The sequence below is a fragment of the Pelophylax lessonae genome (genome assembly GCF_965119305.1).
Source record: "Pelophylax lessonae genome assembly, chromosome: 7".
NCBI lineage: Eukaryota > Metazoa > Chordata > Amphibia > Anura > Ranidae > Pelophylax > Pelophylax lessonae.
The window spans coordinates 193,010,599-193,030,402 of record NC_138774.1 but is presented as its reverse complement, the minus strand read 5'-3'; the positions used below and the strand labels follow the sequence as shown (position 1 = coordinate 193,030,402).

The 19,804-nt window shown below is 46.7% G+C and overlaps 1 protein-coding gene across 1 annotated transcript in view; it reads left to right on the top strand.

Annotated features, from left to right (window-relative positions):
- Positions 1-12,470: 12,470 nt before the first annotated feature.
- SLC35A2 (solute carrier family 35 member A2) overlaps positions 12,471-19,804 on the top strand; it is a 48,180-nt gene continuing 40,846 nt past the window's right edge. The window contains exon 1 of the mRNA XM_082263636.1: positions 12,471-12,639. Coding sequence (XP_082119762.1) covers positions 12,531-12,639 — 109 coding nt within the window. The 5' untranslated portion in view covers positions 12,471-12,530. The remainder of the gene's footprint in view (positions 12,640-19,804) is intronic.

Sequence of the window (19,804 nt, the reverse complement as noted above, 5' to 3'; positions counted from 1 at the left end):
TAAAATACATTTACATTTTTGGTTGTAACATGACAAAATGTGGAAAATTTCATGGGGTTATGAATACTTTTTCAAGGCACTGTAATACCTTTTTCTTCTCGGGTTTAGATACACCTTTTAACTATTGTGCTACTCTCCCACGGATGACTACAAATGAACTTCAAAGGCACTCTAAGAGTTTGAAAACAATTGGACCCCATGGGTTTAGACACTGCAGCCAAGAGACAGCTTCTCCCTGTACTACCCCCAGGGCCAGACTGGCCTACCGGGATACCGGAAAATTTCACAGTGAGCCGCCGGCCCTGGGGCCGCTTTAAGATAGGGCCGGCCCGCAGCGCCGCTTTGAGCATTGCCGGCCGCTGCATTGATTGGGGCCGCTGATGAATGATGGCCGCTGCAGGCTGCACTGCCCCGCCCTCGGCCCCTGCTGCGCTCCAGTCCAGAGTGACGGTCCGTGACCGCCCGTCTCTTCTACGTCAGCCGCTGTGAGCGGCATGACGTCACGGGGCGGCTGCGCCTGCGCGGCGGTGCATCAACTGAGCTGACTGGCTGTGGCTGCATACTGCCACAGACGCCGATGATCCCTCCCACTGTCCCACACAGACGAGACGAGACGTCACGCGCCACTCCAGCAGCAGCATGTGATCGCAGGTGAGCCTGAGGGGTCTGTACTTGGAGGGGGGCTTACTGAGGGGTCTGCACTGGGAGGGGGGGGCTTACTAAGTGGTCTGTACTAGGTAGGGGGGCTTACTGAGGGGTCTGTACAAGGTGGGAGGGCTTACTGAGGGGTCTGTACTGGGAGGAGGGCTTACTTAGGAGTCTGTACTAGGTGGGGGGGCTTACTGAGGGGTCTGTACTAGGTGGGAGGGCTTACTGAGGGGTCTGTACTGGGAGGGGGCTTACTGAGGGGTCTGTGCTGGAAGGGGGCTTACTGAGGGGTCTGTCCTGGGAGGGGGGCTTACTGAGGGGTCTGTACTGGGAGGGGGGCTTACTGAGGGGTCTGTACTGGGAGGGGGGCTTACTGAGGGGTCTGTCCTGGGAGGGGGGCTTACTGAGGGGTCTGTACTGGCAGGGGGGCTTACTGAGGGGTCTGTACTGGCAGGGGGGCTTACTGAGGGGTCTGTACTGGGAGGGGGGCTTACTAAGTGGTCTGTACTAGGTGGGGGGGACTTACTGAGGGGTCTGTACTAGGTGGGGGGACTTACTGAGGGGTCTGTACTAGGTGGGGGGCTCTAATACAATGCTGATCCGCCCCCCCTCCCCCTAATACACTGCTGCCCCCCCCGGCCTCCTCCCCCTAATGCAATGCTGATCCCCCCCAAATTTGGGGGGGCAGCAGTGTATTAGGGGGAGGGGGGATCAGCATTTTATTAAAGGGAGGGGGATCAGAATTGTATTAGGGGGAGGGACGTTGCGCTGAAAATGACGTTGCGCTGGTATAATGACGCAATGCTTTGGGGCTGGTATATAATTTTTTTCAGGGCTGGTTTTCATACCCAGTCCAGCCGTGACTACCCCAGAAATTATTTTCGAACTATCAATAGAAATACAGCAATTTCATATAGGTGTATTCGCCCATTTTTACAATATCCAGGTTGGAAACTCAAAACATAATCTGAATGCTATATATAGCATCACTATGTTTCCATCTCTATGCTCTTCTTTAACAAATAAGCCTACATTAGCAGTCCGCTTTTAAAACCAATATGAAGAAATGGTCTATTTGATGTAAATCTGTGTCTTAGCGCCATCTAGTGTATACTTAAAGAATGAGATCACCAAAACTGAAATTTTACTCACCTTTCCGTAATTTTCCTTTCCTGGTGCATCTTCATGGCAGGATACAGGAGTATGTAATGCACAGAATTCAGAGGACAGGAATATGTCATGTACAGAATGCAGGGGACAGAAGTGTTTAATGTACAGAATGCAGGGAACAGGAGTGTGTAATGTACAGAATGCAGGGGACAGGAGTATGTAATGCACAAAGTGCAGGGGACAGGAGTGTGTAATGTGCAGAATGCAGGGGACAGGAGTATGTAATGCACAAAGTGCAGGGGACAGGAGTTTAGTGGTAGGGAGAGTACAGAATCACTCTGCCCCAACTTGACCTTTTCAGCAAAAATCCCCACTCTCTCCCCTCAAAAATAAAAATCCAGCACTAATGTGTACATTCCCCTCCTCCTCTACCTCCTCAAATCCCCAGTCCCAGCACAATCCCCCCTTCTTCCCCATCCTAGCACTTATCCCCACACCCCTCAATTCCCCTCCCAACACCAATCCTCCTTCCCCCCCACCATCCCTCTCAGGAATATAACCTTTTTCTCACCCCAAATCCTCCCTCCCAGCACAACTCCCCATTCTAGTACAAATCCTCTCTTACCCAATTTGCCCTCTCCAAATGCCGCCAGCACAAATCCTCTCCCCCCCCCCCCCCAGTCCCCTTACCAGCACAACAAATCCCCCCAAATTTCTTCTCCCAGCAAATAATTACCCCAAACCCAATCCCTCTTCTAGCACAGATCTTCCTCCCAGTGTAAATTTACAGCAAAAATTCTCTCCCCCAAATACCTTTCCAACACAAATCCTCATGCCAGCACAAATGCACCACCCCCAAATCCCCTCCTAGAACAAACCCCCCGCTCCCCCCCCCCCTTAGTCCCCTGCACCAGCCAACTGCTCTGTTCTCTCATAAATCCTCCCACCTAAATCCCCCTTCCTTCCCAATACAAAACCTCCCCCCTTCTAATACAAAGCAATCAAAAATACTTCCCAACTGTCCTGCTTTTTGTGGGACTTTCCTGAGATAAGAACAAGAGCCCTCAAATCCAGACTAAGGGCCAGTTCACACCAGCATGCAGTGCAGTGCAGGAAATCCACGTTCTGTGTGCGTTTCCTGTACCGCATGCAAAATACACTGCAGTTGCGATCTGCCGTGGGTGTCAATGTTAACTTAATGACATCCCAAACGCAGGTCGCAAATGTAATGCATTTGCTTGCACTGGATTGTATGGTACAGTAGTACCATGTGATCTGGTTTCTGTGTGTTATAACTCTTCGTGCAGTCTGGCATGATTTTAGCCCATTCAAACATATAGGCTGATATTGCACTGCACCTGGAACACATGTGAATCACACAGTGCTTTCCTGTTTGAACAAACAAGGCATCTGGGACCCCGGGCACCCCGCTAGAGATGCAATCGCCCCAGGTGCCAACATTAGTGCCCAACTGCCAGGCCGGGTAGTGGAGCCAGGTGGTGGTTTTATCGGCAATGCTTTCCAGGACTCAGGGCCAGTTCGCACAGTGTGTTCCTGTGCGATTCAGGGTGTGTACTGGCCCTGGCTCTACTAACTTGCCTGGCAGGGGGGCACTAATGTGGGCACCTGGGGGCGATCGCTCTGCATATCTAGCGGGGTGTCCGGGGTCCCAGGTGCCTTGTTTGCCTTCTTTGTAGAAGCCAGCATTTCTTTAATATTTTTTTTGGGGGGGGGGGCTAGGAGGATACTGCGGGGGGCGCTTTGAAGGAGAGAGGATTTGTGCTGGTGGTGGTGAGATTTTCCAGCTTGTCCCCCCCCCCCCCCGCCACAAGTGTCATCTATCCTGTGTTTAATATTAACAGACCTCAGATCAGCCCATACCATGCTTAGCAATGTCTCTCCTCCTCCCTAGCTTCTCCTGTCTGTATACGGGAATACATCACATCCGAGGAGGAGACTGCGGCTTCAGTCTGCTTTGTGAAATGCAGTCGGTTGGGCGGGGAAAGGTGCCAGGTGCCGTGCGGAGTGGAGATCGCAGCATGTGGGACACCAAACCCCCTGCACAAGCTGCGGGGTGGGTGACTCTGGTGCTTACACTAGCGCACTCCTGCCGGGCAAATCACTGGTTCCAAGTGCTGGAACTTCCTCCGACACTTGACTCTGCTCCAGAACTAATCCAGGAGGTATGAGAATTTACTGTTAGAAACCATTGGACACCTTTCAGCCTACCTGACAGGGCCCTCCCCCCCCCCCCCCCCCGCCCATCTGACCCGGCCTGAGCCCGACTACCGCTTCCCCTAGCCCGCAGGCAGCAAGCGGAAAAAAAAGAAGGCAGCATGGACTGTATGCCTTGGAGAAATAAGGATGTGGCAAAACTGCACTAACAGTGGGAAGGTAGGTATCAGGCGTATGTATAAAATTACAAGAAAACAACAAGAGAAGGGCGCACCGACCTTGTGCATTACCACTTAAAAGTTTATTAAAATCAAAGAAGGGTTGCGTACAATATACTCACAATCGTAGCATATGAACAAGCATATAGGAAATGGGCACCGCTTGCTTCCAGGACACTTCTCTACTGCTGGATAGCGTGATGACGTCCTCAAAACCTGATGTGGCTTACGCGTTTCGAGGGAGGACCCTCTTCCTCAGAGCCAAAATCGCCAGAGTGGCTTGTTCATATGCTACGTTTGTGAGTATATTGTACGCTACCCTTCTTTGATTTTGATAAAATTTTAAGTGATAATGCACAAGGTCGGTGCGCCCTTCTCTTGTTGTTTTCTTGTAGTGCCTTTTGGATACCCTTGGTCCCGAGGGGGGCAGCAAGACCACTTCATTTGTGTCATAAAACCGCCTAGAAGATTCACCTTCCCGCATACCACTCGAGCGCAGGAGAGATATTGTTGTATGTATAAAATTTACAGAATGCGGGTGTCAAGAATATGTAATGTACAGAGTGCAGGGGTCAGGACTATGTAATGTACAGAGTGCAGGGGTCAGGACTATGTAACTTACACAGTGTGGTTTTAGGAGTATGTACTGTACAGTTTGCAGGATTCAGGGGTACATACATAGTGCAGGGGTCAGGAGTGTTTAATATACAGAGTACAGAGTTCAGGAGTGGGTAATGCATAGAATGCAGGGGTCTGGGATATGTAATGTACAGAATGCAGTGCTTAGGAGGGGGTAATGGCAAAGGCATCACATGAGGGTATACAAAAATATCTCCCCATCACATTCAGTGGCCAAATGCATCCCACTCCACTGAATTTGCTGCTCAGTGATTGCGGTATTCTAGTCTGCATCTCCCCAAGGTAATACTTAAAATCTGGCCTGTTAGTGGGTCCTGAGGACCTGAGTTGAGAACCACTGGTCTATTACATAATTTCCCAAAAAAATACATTTACGTTTTTGGTTGTAACATGACAAAATGTGGAAAACTTCAAGGGGTATGACTACTTTTTCAAGGCAGTGTAAAAGGTAAATGTTATCCAACGTGCACTAGCAATGCAGCCAAAGGGTGGCTATCTGGCTTGTTTTGGGAGAAAGCTTATATAGCCAGAGCTCTCCTTTGCAATCTCATTTAAAGTCCCATTCCCCCCCCCCCCCTCCTTTTTAACCTCCTTATAATCTAGTGACGTAGGGAGCGGTGGGGTGGGGTGGCGCAGGCATCTGGCACACCCAGAAGTGTGCCGGGTGCAAATATTCTTTGGGTGGCATTGTGTTGCAACAGAGCAAATGGGTGCTGGGACAGTATAAAGCCTCTTCCTTTACAAGAGCATTTCTGGTTTAATTTTTATTCCAGCAACAGGGAAATATACATTTCACGTGTTTTTTTATTTTGACTTTTCTTCACATTTGTATGCAGGCCAAGCTATCCAGCAAAAGTGGACAAACGATAACACTGTTAAGAGTGGCCATACGTGCTTCAATAAGTGATCAAATGCTTTTTGATCGATCTCTTCCAATAAGAATAATCCATCTATAGCTGACAACACAATCAGTCAATATGCCACACACAGGAAGTGGAGTTTGATCAATAGTTGAAAGATACGATCATAAGTTATCTATTACATTTTTGTCTCCAGCATGCAGTCCTACAATTTGATCGATTGAAACACTATCAGAAACATGACCAAAACATATTGGTGATGCAAAGTGATCTATAACCTTCTGATTCAAGCAAACCAGATTTGCTTGAATCAGCTCAAAATCAAGTCTAAATTGATTTGAAAGGAAGACATGGCCATTCAGATGTTTGCCAACTCAAATGTTTTGATCGAATCACTAATCCGTAAAATAAAAAAATAAAAATGCATATGGCCACCATAACATTTATTGTATTTATTTATTCACAAAAGGAAAAGCTTGGCTCTAGCTACAATGCTCTTTTACTTTTATGGATAGATGTAGGAACTGTAAATACTAATAAAAGTAATACTTATATGGAAGTTCTTTGGGATACTGATATCTTTCCTATAAACTTGCAAATGTGCACCCATTCATGAACAGAATAATATTGATGTGGCTGTTTTACAGAAATGACATTATGTTTTTAACAATAGAGCAGTTTAATTATGTCATAGTGACCTGTAATAGGATGTTGGAGGACTGACCAGCACTTCACCATAACCCAAGGGCTGTCTTTATGTGGGCAGCTGATGGAATATAAAACACATTTCTCCTTGTTACTCATAATTGTAGATAATAATTATTAGTAATTAATTAGGATTTAGGTTTAGGAGTGTCTATGGGAATGTTTGACCATTCTTCCAGAAGCGCATTTGTGATATCAGGCCAGAGGCGTAACTAGAACCTTCAGGGCCCTGGTGCAAGAAACCATGAAGGGCCCCCCGAACCCCTGGCCGGGCCCTTCCCTTAAAGCCTGGGGCTCTTCCCATTGATCGTTGCGGGGCCCTTTATTACGGTCCAGCAGCGGGACCCTTTCACAAGTTCTGCAGTGGGCCCCCTTCCTGCCATCTTGGGGCTCATCCATGTCTTTATGAACCTTGCTTTGTGCATGGGTCCAAATCATTGGGTGGAGGAGGTACTATGGTGTGGGGTTGTTTTTCAGGGGTTTGGTTTGGCCCCTTAGTTCCAGTGAAGGGAACTCTAAGGTATCAGCATAGCATTTTGGACAATTTCATGCTCCCAACCTTGTGGGAACAGTTTGGGGATGACTCCTTCCTGTTCCAACATGACTGCACACCAGTGCACTAAGCAAGGTCTGTGACAAAATCTGTGACCTTTTTAGATCAGGAGGGGGCAGGATGTGTGGCCAATAAAGACTGGACCTAAAAAGGGAAAGGTAAAAAACAAGGGGATTCAAGACAGATAAGACAGGATTCAGAGGAAATAGAGATAGTGGACAGTGGTGACATACAAGGTATCAGCCTCGGTTCACATTTATGCGATGCAGGAAGGCTGCGAATCCGCAGCCTGTTCCCGCATCGCACACGCACCCCCGGCAGTTCACACTGCCATATGCGATACGCTGGGGGTGTCAATGTGATGTTAACGACACCCCCAGTTTGATCGCATATCGCAGTGCGATCGTGCAGTTCGCACAGGATCGGATCGCACAAGTGTGAACCGATGTGCGATCCGATCCTGATGCGGCTGCCAAACAGGGTCCTGTGCGTGTTTGCTGCGGCTGCGGTGCGAATTTAGCCATACAAAGTGTATGGCTAAACTCGCACTGCACAGCTGATCGCATGAAATGAAGGAGCAGTGCGCTCCGACATTACATGCGAACCCCGCACACGCACAAGTGTGAACCGGGGCTTAATAAGAAAGTTATAAATCTGTCTGACTTTCCTTTGGCCCCCAGACATATTTGCCTCCTGCAAAAGGGGGATGTCCCTTTCACCGATTAGCAACATGAACGAGTTTACTGTTTATAAAGATATTACCCTGTTCTTGCGAGAAGTGTTTTGTGATCACTGTAAGACCAAAAATATCCAGCCTCTGTAGTTGATTTGCAGATAGGAGATGAGGATAGAGCAGCATCTGATTTTTTGGTCTCCCTACTGGAAGAAAATGAGGGGATAGAGGAACAGGCTACCATTTCCACAAGACAGGCTAATCTTAAAATGAAATCCACAAAGATGCCCCCTCCCATGTAAGAACAAATAGCTAAGCCTATTTCTGAACATAGTATAAATGGATTTGAAGGCTATAGACTGGACAGTAAAGAATCATGATAATCTTCTCCTGATGAAGGACGAGCTCTATTTGAGCTTGGGGAAGCTAAACATATAATAAAGAGGAGCATTAAAGGAGGAAATGTCATTCTACTGAACTAAATCTCTTATGAAAAAGAGGCAAAATGTTAGTTGGGAGATATTACCACCTATAGAAAACTAGACACAAATCCTTTCCCTGTGCTGGTAAAAGATCTTAATGAGAAACTTGATATAGCAAAGGAAGCAGGCTTGGTAACTAGACGAGGATATGAATAACTGAGAGTATGGGAATATAATGTACCTACCTTTTATATTATACCGAAGGTGCATCAGAGAAGACCTGTAGTGTCGGCGGTAAGGGGTCCCCTGAAAAGAGTAGGTAGGTACCTTCACTCACTATTGAAGGATATGGTGAGTCAGTAAAAGTCCTACGTACAGGATACTCGTGATGTTCTAACAAGAATAAGCTGATCTGAAAGTGGAAGGAGATGTCTGGTTGATTGCAATAGATGTAGAATCTCTCTACACTTCATTTCCACTTCAATTCCACATCATTGTAGACTTGTACACTTCAATTCCACATTACAGACCTGTAGTGTAAGCAGTAAGGGGTCCCCTGAAAAGAGTAGGTAGGTACCTTGACTCACTATTGAAGGATATGGTGAGTCAGTAAAAGTCCTATGTACAGGATACTCGTGATGTTCTAACAAGAATAGCTGATCTGAAAGTGGAAGGAGATGTCTGATTGATTGCAATAGATGTAGAATCTCTCTACACTTCAATTCCACATCATTGCGGTTTACAAGCAGTTGAATTCTTCCTGGACCACTACTATCCTGATATGGGCAACAAGCTAATCCTAGAACTGCTGGAGTTTGAGTTGAATAATAATTTCTTTCAGTTTTCAAATATTACCAGCAGATAAGGGGTACCTCAATGGACACACCATGGGCTTCAGAAATTCCAAGTTTGAGACCGCACTCAGGGTATATGATGAAATCAAAAGGTTTCTTTATTCCTCATAAATAAAGTAGACAGACAGTGTACAATCAGACGTGTCGGGTTGACACGATTCACGATGCTGGAGATCGCTTACTCATATACCCTGAGTGCGGTCTCAAACTTGGAATTTCTCTACTCTTGGATGACGGATCTGACCTGCACCGGTTTTGGAACATACACCTGAGTGGCTTTTCTCTCATTGTTACACCATGGGCTTCAGCCTATGCGTGCCTCCATCTAGGTACAGTATGTGGGGGGAACAAGACGTCTACAGTACACCTCATCAATGAACCCATGCCATCTGCATATCTGGCTAAGGTACATTGATGACATGCTTTTACTGAGAGATAGACACCCTCCAACAATTTATAGAACATTTAAACCAAAATGATCGGAACATCTGCCTTAAGTACTCATTGGACCGTAAGCAGAATTCCTTTTTTGGTTTAATGATCTCCATTGAGGATGGCTCCTTAGTGACTCAAACTTTCTGCAAGGAAATGGTGGCCCATGCCCTACTCTAGGCTGACAGTCACCACCCAGAATGGCTTAAGAATGGAATACCAGTGGAATACCGGTGGGTCAGTTCCTCCGTGTTAAGCACCACTGTACAAAAACTAGTGATTATTGGAATGACTGTGTTTCTAGATTACATAAATGTGGATATTCACATAGACAATTACATATTACTAAATGTAGAGCAGCTAGCTGTGACAGAAAAAGCCTCCTGGGAAGCAAGGACAGAAGGAAGGAAGCTAGTGCTCCACACCCTGTTAGACTGTTCACCCTTTTTGGGGCTCAGTGAGGAAAAGTAAGGGGGTACTCCAAAAGCATTGGGGAATCCTCACTAATAGTACAGGACTTGCAAAAATTGTGGGTCAGACTCCTAAAATGGTAGCCCGGAGGGCACAGAACCTAGGTGACATATTATTCTATTCTGAGTTTACCAAGATGCCAACCAACAATTGGCTCTCTGAATACCTGAGAGCAAAAGGGATGTTCTCTTGTGGAAAGTGCCAAATGTGCCCATACATTGAGCGGACTAATGCATTCACAGACTCTGTTAAAAAGGTACCAGAATAAAGATTTAAATAATTCCACTTTTAGGGTGGTATCAGGACTGCCAACCTCCCACAGCATTTATTACTGACAAAATATGGGAAATTTATTGAAGGAGCACATTTTTTACTGCCAAAATATGAAAAATTTACTGGCGGAGCACATTTTTTTTACTGACAAAATATGAGAAATGTACTGGCAGAGCACATTTTTTTACTGACAAAATATGAGAAATGTACTGGCAGAGCACATTTTTTACTGACAAAATATGAGAAATGTACTGGCAGAGCACATTTTTTTACTGACAAAATATGAGAAATTTACTGGCGGAGCACATTTTTTACTGACAAAATATGAGAAATTTACTGGCAGAGCACATTTTTTACTGACAAAATATGAGAAATTTACTGGCGGAGCACATTTTTTACTGACAAAATATGAGAAATTTACTGGCAGAGCACATTTTTTACTGACAAAATATGAGAAATTTACTGGTGGAGCACATTTTTTACTGACAAAATATGGGTAAGTTGCTGGCGGAGCACATTTTTTACTGACAACTTGAAAAATATTTAACTACTTCAATACTGGGCACTTTCACCCCCTTCCTGCCTAGGTCAATTTTCAGCTTCCAGTGCTGTCGCACCTTGGTTAACAAGTGGGCGGTCATACAACACTATACCCAAAATAATTTTTTTATCATTTTTTTCCCCACAAATAGAGCTTTCTTCTGGTGGTATTTAAAGCGGAGTTATTGCCAAAATATTTTTTTTTTGGATAAAAATACCCCCCGGGACAGTCCGGGCTAGTGCATTTAAGCAACGATTGCCTCTGAACTGTCCCCTGCTTAGTGTATCTGTAAGAAGAAAAACTTACCTTGAAAATTTCTTGTCCAGTGCTGCCATCTGCGGTGTGGGCAGCTGAAGCTGCAGCGTCCCTCTTCGTGTCCCTCTTCCTGGATGTTGGAGTCCCAGAATGCCATGCTCGTCACTTCTGGGGCAGGCGCGTCATCCCGCAGATGGTTCTGCGCATGCCCAGAAGTTGTTCTAATTCATTTAGCAGGGAATGACGTGCCTGCGCCGGAAGTGATGAGGGACACCGGTGCAGGCGCATCGACTCCTGGGATTGATGACGCTCATCCCCCAGGAGTCAGTGCAATGGAGGAAGTGACGTCGGGGGCCGCGGCCGCATAAGGAGGAAGAGGAAGGAAGGTAAGTTAATTTTCATTAAAAATAAGGTAAGTGAAACAAAAAAAAATGATAATTATCCAATTCTTTTTCAGGTTTTTTTAATCTAACTGATGGTGTAAACTAAAGTGAAAAAATAGGGTGGAACTCCGCTTTAATCACCACTGGGCTAATTAATTTTTGCTAAAAAAATAAAAAAGACCAAAAATTTGAGAAAAAAAAAGTTTTTCTCCTTCGCTGATATGCGCTGGCGAGGCTTCACTGATGGGCAATGATAGGCTGCACTGATGAGGTGGCACTGATAGTTGGCACTTATGGGAAATGATAGGTGGCACTGAAAGGCAGCACTGACTGAGGGCACAGATTGGGCTCACTTATGGGCACAGACTGGTTTCAATGATAGGCAAAGAGTGGCATCACTGGTGGGCACTTCTGGGGCTGAATTGTAATCATCAGTGTCCAGATTACCTTTACATGTAATCCCTGTAAAGAGATGCCACTTATCAGCTCTCCTCACCTCACACTTTGTCAGGGTGAGAGAGGAAAAGCCGATAAATGGCACTTTCTTGTTTACATGTGATCGGCTGTGATTGGACACAGCGGATCACATGGGTAAAGAGCTCTGGGCACAGCTCTTTGCCCACATCTGGGTCGTGTCCCAGCAACACAGCGCGATTACGGCGCAGCGCACCTGCGGCTTTACTGGGCACCGTCATATGACCTTGGTCCAAAATGAGAGCCGCGCCGCTCCGCCATCATTTGAGGGGCAAGTGGTTACAAGTATAAACACGATAAGGAAACACTGACAATACACATAGGTCATTTGCATGGTTTACACTTTTAAAAGTTAACACAGCATGGTAAAAATATCAGCCCATGATATTTACTGACAGTTGCAAAAGTCACTAGTTTTTACAAACTGTAAGCAAATTTACTGACAGTATGTACAGCAGAGGAGTACAGATGATATATTGAGGGGCAGTATATATATATATATAATATATATATATATATATATATAGGAGTACGGAGATGGTGGGCAGTATGTACAGGAGAGGAGAGTAGGGGGTATATAATTCAGGACCATATTTACAAGAGAGGCCATGAATCTCTTTAGGTGACTGGTTCTCTTCAGCTGGGTTTCAGTGTGTTTGTTGTCATGGCTACACACGCCAAGGGCGGCGACTCAGACCAGGAAGCAAGCTGCCTGAAGCTGTTCCTTGGTTGTAATGTGATTCGGCCCCGCCCTCCTCGTTGGCCGTAGGTGACGCTGGCCGGAAGTGAGCTGGCGCTGTCACCGTGGTACGGCGGACCCGGAAGTGCGGCAGGGGCAAGAGAAATGGCGGCGGGTGCGGGAGCTGGAGCTGGGGACGAGGAGAGGGATATGAAGCAGCTTCATGCGGACCTGAGGGAGCCGGGGAGTCCACAAGGGAGAAGCTCTGGAGACAGTAAGTGGCCGGGCAACCACAAGGCCACCTGGTAGCAGAGGAACTCTGGGACTTGTAGTTCCTCAGCACCTTGCAGAGCTCCTCCTGCCAGCCCCGTATATTTATTGTGTACAGTATGCAGGAATACAGTGTGTGCGTCAATGTTGTCCTTCTGTCATAGCTGCACTGTGTGTGTCCTGTGTAGCCTGGGATGGTGTATTGGAGTGTATGATAATTGTAGGTGCAGGGACCTTCTCTTAGTCTAAAGATGGAGATTATTGGGGCTCATTAACTCTGCACCACTCCGCTCTCTCTATTTATCTGTCTGTATGTCAGCTTTGTGAGTGGTTAGATCCCTGGTGCCCATCCTGCTGCATGTGGCCCTTTCTGTGTGGCCTTCAGGGCCTCTGCTAATGTGTTGTTCTATTTCCCTGTTAAAGTAGTGATTTAGAAAAGTCTCATGTAATATATCTCCAGATGACTGTCTCCTGAAGTATGTCCCCAGTCTGTGGCCGTCTTCCCCCTTCGGCCGCCCGTGGCCGCCTTTCCCCCTTCGGCCGCCCGTGGCCGCCTTTCCCCCTTCGGCCGCCCGTGGCCGCCTTTCCCCCTTCGGCCGCCCGTGGCCGCCTTTCCCCCTTCGGCCGCCCGTGGCCGCCTTTCCCCCTTCGGCCGCCCGTGGCCGCCTTTCCCCCTTCGGCCGCCCGTGGCCGCCTTTCCCCCTTCGGCCGCCCGTGGCCGCCTTTCCCCCTTCGGCCGCCCGCGGCCGCCTTTCCCCCTTGGGCCGCCCGCGGCCGTCTTTCCCCCTTGGGCCGCCCGCGGCCGTCTTTCCCCCTTGGGCCGCCCGCGGCCGTCTTTCCCCCTTGGGCCGCCCGCGGCCGTCTTTCCCCCTTGGGCCGCCCGCGGCCGTCTTTCCCCCTTGGGCCGCCCGCGGCCGTCTTTCCCCCTTGGGCCGCCCGCGGCCGTCTTTCCCCCTTGGGCCGCCCGCGGCCGTCTTTCCCCCTTGGGCCGCCCGCGGCCGTCTTTCCCCCTTCGGCCGCCCGTGGCCATATCCTGCTGTGTGTTTTCTCTCTCTGATAATAAATATTCCATGAATTTTATGTGTGGCCCTTTGGTAATGTTGGGGGCTGCACTTGAGTCTCTCCCATATCAAGAAAGTTGACCTCCACTGATTTAGACAAATGTGGGACAAACTCTCACCTCTATGTGCAGATCCCATTCCAGCCAAATGTTCTATTTCTAGTAATGGGTAAACGTAGAAATCTGTTACTATGTGCAATCACTCCTCAGTCCTAAAATGACCCTGGCAGGTCTTCCAGCAGATCCTGGAATATAAGATATAAGAGGTTAGTGTTTTCTTCTGTCCTGTGGTCAGTGTCTTCTCCCTTTCAGCACTGCATTCAGTACTTCTGGGACTGTTGTATGTCTGTGTCCCCCACCATGGTTCCATCCTCTGTCACTACAGGGCTCAGCAGTAGTGTAGAGGTCAGAGGATGGATACATAGTGGGGGACACAGACATGTGACCCTTCTGGAAGCGATTATTGTTGAAGACAGACGCTGCAGTCATGGAATGAAGGAATCGCCCAGGCCACGCGAGTATAATATATCCATTCTATTGCAAGAGCTGCCATTAGGAACTGTTCTAAATGGTTCTTGTTCTAAAGTCATTGTATTTTGTACTGTTATGCACTTCTTGTATTAAGGTAAAAATGCCCCATCAACTGTTCTACACCCCCCCCCATAAACACTTACCTGACAGCTGACCCTGATCTAGTGCTATCCTGACTGCATCACTGCTCCTTTCACTTCCTGGTCTCACAGGGGACACTGAGAGCAGTGGGAGCCATAGGCTCCTGCTGCTGTCAGTTAAACTCCTGTGAGGGGGAAGTGGGGGCATGGCTTACCACTGCTTTGTGTGTCCATGGACACACATTGGTGCCCCCATAGCATCCCGCTTTTCTAGCGAGGAGAAGCGGACTTTGCCAGCAGGGGACTTCCAGAAGTGGAGGTAAAAGAACCACTCTGTGAAATATTCTTCTTTATTTTAAGTAAAATATAACGTTTAGTGTCACTTTAAGAATTCAAGAATGCAACAAAACCTCAGGGCTCATTTGCATCTGATGGTGTATGCGTAGTGCCTAGATCGAAGCTGGGAAACTCCAAGCAACACTGAAAAGAATCACAGGAGGGTGCAACACCTGGTGCATTACCACCACCAAATTTTATTTAGTAAAAATTGGCAAAAACATACTCAGAGCTCTGAGGAAGGGGGCTTGTCCCCTGAAACACGTCAGCTTTCCAACCACAGTTATTTGGGCACTGCCTGAGCTGGAGTTCAGATTCAATGTGTTTGTAACTTCTCATGTTTGTGAGTGTGTTTTTGGCAATTTTTACTAATTGTGATAATGCACTAGGTGTCTGCCCCTCCTGTGTTTTTTCATAGTGTCACTAAGAGTGATGTGGCCATGAATTGGAGGCTGAAGCTGGGAGGGAGTTTGTGGGTGGTGCTACAGGTGTGAAGGGTACTGGTGCCACATATAGGACTGTATGGGGGTGGGGTGGGATGGGTTCCTCTGGTTCACATTACGCTGGGTTGGCTCTGTAAATAACCTTGTTTACATTGGGCTCTGGTGCTGGGCACTCAGCCGGAAGATTGGATAGAAGTCTGAAGTAATGCTGGCCATAGATGAAGACAAATTCATCCAGTTCAGCAGGTACAAGTTGAATGTTGAGGCTGTGGCTGTTTCTGTTTGCTAGAAATTGATCAGTAGGGGTTGACTTGTATTGAATAGGCACGCTGGAAAAGTTTTTTTTAACAAAACAGCTGCATATTCTGACCATGTAGAGTCCTGCCATTAGAATACAATGTCCCAGTGGGGAGATTTGCTCCATCCATACAACTGGGAATGTTAATTTTTTTTTTTTTTTTTCATTTAGCCCGCTGGCTGAACAAAAAAAAAAAAAAAAAAAAAGCAATCCACGTATGGCCAGCTTAATGCTAGCCATTCATATTGGATGAACAGATTCCTCCATTTATACCAAACAGCGTGAACAGTGACTTCTCCTCACCGATTATTGTATTTAGGCATCTGCAGTGCCATTGCTGAACACTGATAAAGTGGCTGCATCTGATTGGCTGTAGCCTATCTGCAGCTGACAGTTTTCTGCCCAATTCCTTCCTTTTTTTTTTTAAACTAAAGAATGTGAAGCCAGCTTGTGCCGACATGGATGTCAATTGGTTGCATTTCCACCAATTTAACCAAAATTCAAGCTGTGTATGGCCAACTTTAATATGGATTGGAGCAGACAGAGTATATGGGGAGGTTATTCCAGAAACCTAGCAGTATTTGTAAATAGTTCATGCCAAATATGTTTGTATGGGAGACCTTTGTTTGTTGAGGAGTTTTGTTCCTTTTGTTTACCATGTTTACATACAGCACTGACCGAGTACATTCCAACATTTAAACGGTTCTCTTAATAGAGCTATTAATGTAATGCCTCTGCCACAGTCTTACAGACACACCTTTATATCGCATACCAGGCTGTTTAGTGTCTGCTGGAGGAAACTAGAGCATGTAGAGCAACATTTCTCAACCAGGGTTCCACTGGAGGTTGCCTAGGGGCTCCTTTGAGCAAGGAGCAACATCTTCCTCAATGATAAATAACCACAGACACCGATGATCCTTCTAAATATCTGTAGGGGAGCTTTCTTCCTGCTGAACACCAGTCTAAAGGGGGGGGGGGGGTACTCTGACCATTAGTGTAAGAGGAGACTTTTTCCACTGACCACTAACTTAGTTATAGGACTTTGGGTAACATTATTGAGACCTAGACAAGTCACTAGTTCAGAGTAAATGCAGGTAACAAGGAGTCTCTGAGGGCGCCTATGCTAAAGGACTCTCTGCAATGATATGTGAAGACGGTCACTGGGTGCCAGATTTAGTAAGATCATATGTCTATGCATTCTCAGTAGGAGAGATTGGATGCATTTACAATTAGTAACCCGTCGATGCCAATGCTTTCCTCACTCGGATCTCCAGCACTCTGTACTGCATAAATGGGGCTGTGTTGCAGGCTTCTGCCATTCACAAGGCTTCCAGTGTTTGGGTCCTGCTGCCCCTAGCTGGGAGTGTTCCAGACACGTACAGTGTATACCTTTGTATTCTGCACTCCATGGACTGTACATAGGACATTGATATGTGAAGGTGTTAATCATTACAGGTTCTTATTCAATGCAGGTATTTTGGGTGTGTATGGAATGAGAGTTATGGACGTCATTGTTTTTTCTTTTTTCAATGTACCTGTTTTATGTAGACATTGTTCACCTGTACAGCACAACTCTTTTCTATAGTTAACACTATCAGTGCTGAAAAGGAAAGATTACAATTTTCACTGTCTGCTCTTTTCTAGTCATCTTTATTATCTATTTATTTTATGCAAATAACTTTCATCCTCCAAGTAAAGTTGTTTTGGACATGCATCCATTCACTGTCTTGGGGCACCTACGTGTGCATCTCATAAAATTAGAAGATCATCAGAACGTTTTTTTTTATTTCAGTACTTCTATTCAAAAAGTGAAACTCTTATATTATATATAGATGTGTTAGAGTGAGGTTATTTCAAGCATTTTTCTTTTCATTTTGATTATTATGACTTCCAGCTAGTGCAAACCCAAAATTTAGTATCTCAGAAAGTTAGAATAATACATAAGACCAATAAAAAAAAAAAAGGATTTTTAGTACAGAAATGCTGGCTTACGGAAAAGTATGTCCATGTACAGTGGACTTGGTCAGGGCTTCTTTTGCATGAATTACTGCATCAATGCGGCGTGGCATGGAGGCTTTCAGCCTGTGGCACTGCTAAAGGGTGTTATGGAAGCCCAGGTTGCTGGGCTCATCTTCCTCTTGACCATACCCCACAGATTCTCTATGGGGTTTAGGTCAGGTGAGTTTGCTGGCCAATCAAGCACAGTGATACCATGATCGTGAAACCAGGTATTGGTACATTTGGCAGTGTGGGCAGGTGCCAAGCCCTGCTGGAAAATGAAATCAGCATCTCCATAAAGCTGGTCAGTTGAGGGAAGCATGAAGTGCGCTATAATTTCCTGGTAGAGGGCTGCACTGACTTCTGACTTTTTGAAACGCAGAGGACAAACACCAGCAGATGACATGGCTCCCTAAGTCCCCGTTCACACTAAGGCGACCTGGTCGCCTCACAGGTCGCCGTAGGTCGCCTTCCATAGGGAAGCTGCGGATCCATTCTAATAGGAGCGACACAAGTCGCTCCGACTTAGAAAAAGGGTCCGGAGCTTCTTTGGGGCGACCCGGAGCGACCGTCATAGACTTCAATGTTATGAAGTCTGTGCCGGCCGCTCCGAGGTCGCGGCGCGCTGCTCGCACCGCGACCTCGGAGGTCGCCCCGGGAAGTAGCGTCGCTTGTATGTGAATGGGGCCTTAATCATCACAGACTGTGGAAAATGTTGCATTTTATTTAGAAGTCAAGGTCCCAGAGTCTGGAGGAGGAGTGGAGAGGCACAGAATCCAAGTTACATGAGGTCCAGTGTGAAGTTTCCACAGTCAATGATGATTTGGGGAGCCATGTCATCTGTTGGTATTGGTCCACTGTGTTTTATCAAGCGCAACCCTCTAGCAGGAAATTCTAGAGCACTTCATGCTTCCTTCTGCTGACCAGCTTTATGGAGATGCTGGTTTCATTTTTCAGCAGGGCTTGGCACTTGCCCACACTGCAAAAGTACCAATACCTGGTTTATTGATCATGGTATCGCTGTGCTTGATTGGTCAACAAACGTGTCTGACATAAACCCCATGGAGAATCTGTGGGGTATTGTCAAGAAGATGAGAGATACCAGACCCAACAATGCAGGTGAGCTGAAGGCTATCAAAGAAACCTAAACTTCCATCACACCTCAGCAGTGCCACAGGCTGATCGCCTCCATGCCACGCCGCATTTATGCAGTAATTCATGCAAAAGGAGCCCTGACCAAGTATTGAGTGTATACTATACTGTACATGGACATACTTTTCAGTAAACCAACATTCCTGTATTAAAAATCCTTTTTTTTTTTTTTTATTGGTCTTTGTTGTTCTAATTTTCTGAGATCATGTATTTGGGGATTCCACTAGCTGTAAGCCATAATCCTCAAAATTAAAAGAACAAAAATGCTTGAAATATATCACTCCGTGTGTAACTCATCTATAAAAAAAAAATGAGTTTCACTTTTTTAAATGTAATTACTGAAATAAAATAACTTCTCCTCTCACCTTTCAGGATGGCAACACCTGAGAAATGAGAGGCTTCACCCTACAGGAAACACAATCAGTTCACAGCTGCTTAAAAGGCTCCACCCTTCCCCTTGTCCCTCAGTATTGATTGTGTTTCTCCCACAGCAAAACTTTTTTTTTTTTTTTTCTCTGACCAGAAGATAAGAGCAGGGGTATGCAAACTCTGGCCCTCCAGATTTTGCAGAACTACAAGTCCCATGAGGCATAGCAAGACACTGACCGACACAAGCATGACACCCAGAGGCATGAGGGGACATGTATTTTTGGAACAGCTGGAGGGCCACAGTTTGCTTATCCCTGACCTAGAGAGTCAGATGGTACCCCTGTGAGGCAGGTTTTGGAATGCCGGTGAGGGCCGCATTAACCTGCATGCCTCAAGCTTTTCACAGGTTGCCTCATTTTGTTGTACAAGTCGTTCAGGCACAGTGTGGTGGTCCCCCACCTTTGTACTCTGCTCAGCAGCTCAGGTCTCCTCCTGTCTTCCCATGTATGCAGCTGGCGCCATGTTGCAAGGGCCAGCGAACTTGTTAAGCTACTAAGGGGAGGACTCGGTGTGCTCTAAGCCTCGTTCTGAAACCGGAACTTGCGGTCTCAACAGGGAAGAGGCGGAGCGCGCACAGCGTGACCTGGAATAGGGAGTAAAGTGTGGAGGAGATGCCGGACCGGCGTGGCGACAGGAAGGTGACAGGCTCTTCAGCTACTAAGAGCCAGAGAGCTGCTAAGAGTGGGAAGCCTGTCTGGATCCACCTCATGGAGGAGGAGGATGGAAAGACAGCAAAAGTGGCTGCAGGCAAGAGCAAGTCGGGCCTAGTAAGTGCCTTTCCTTATTGGGGGTCATACAAGAGTCAGGCTTTAGTCCCCATTCTCTCCCCTCCTTGGGTGGGG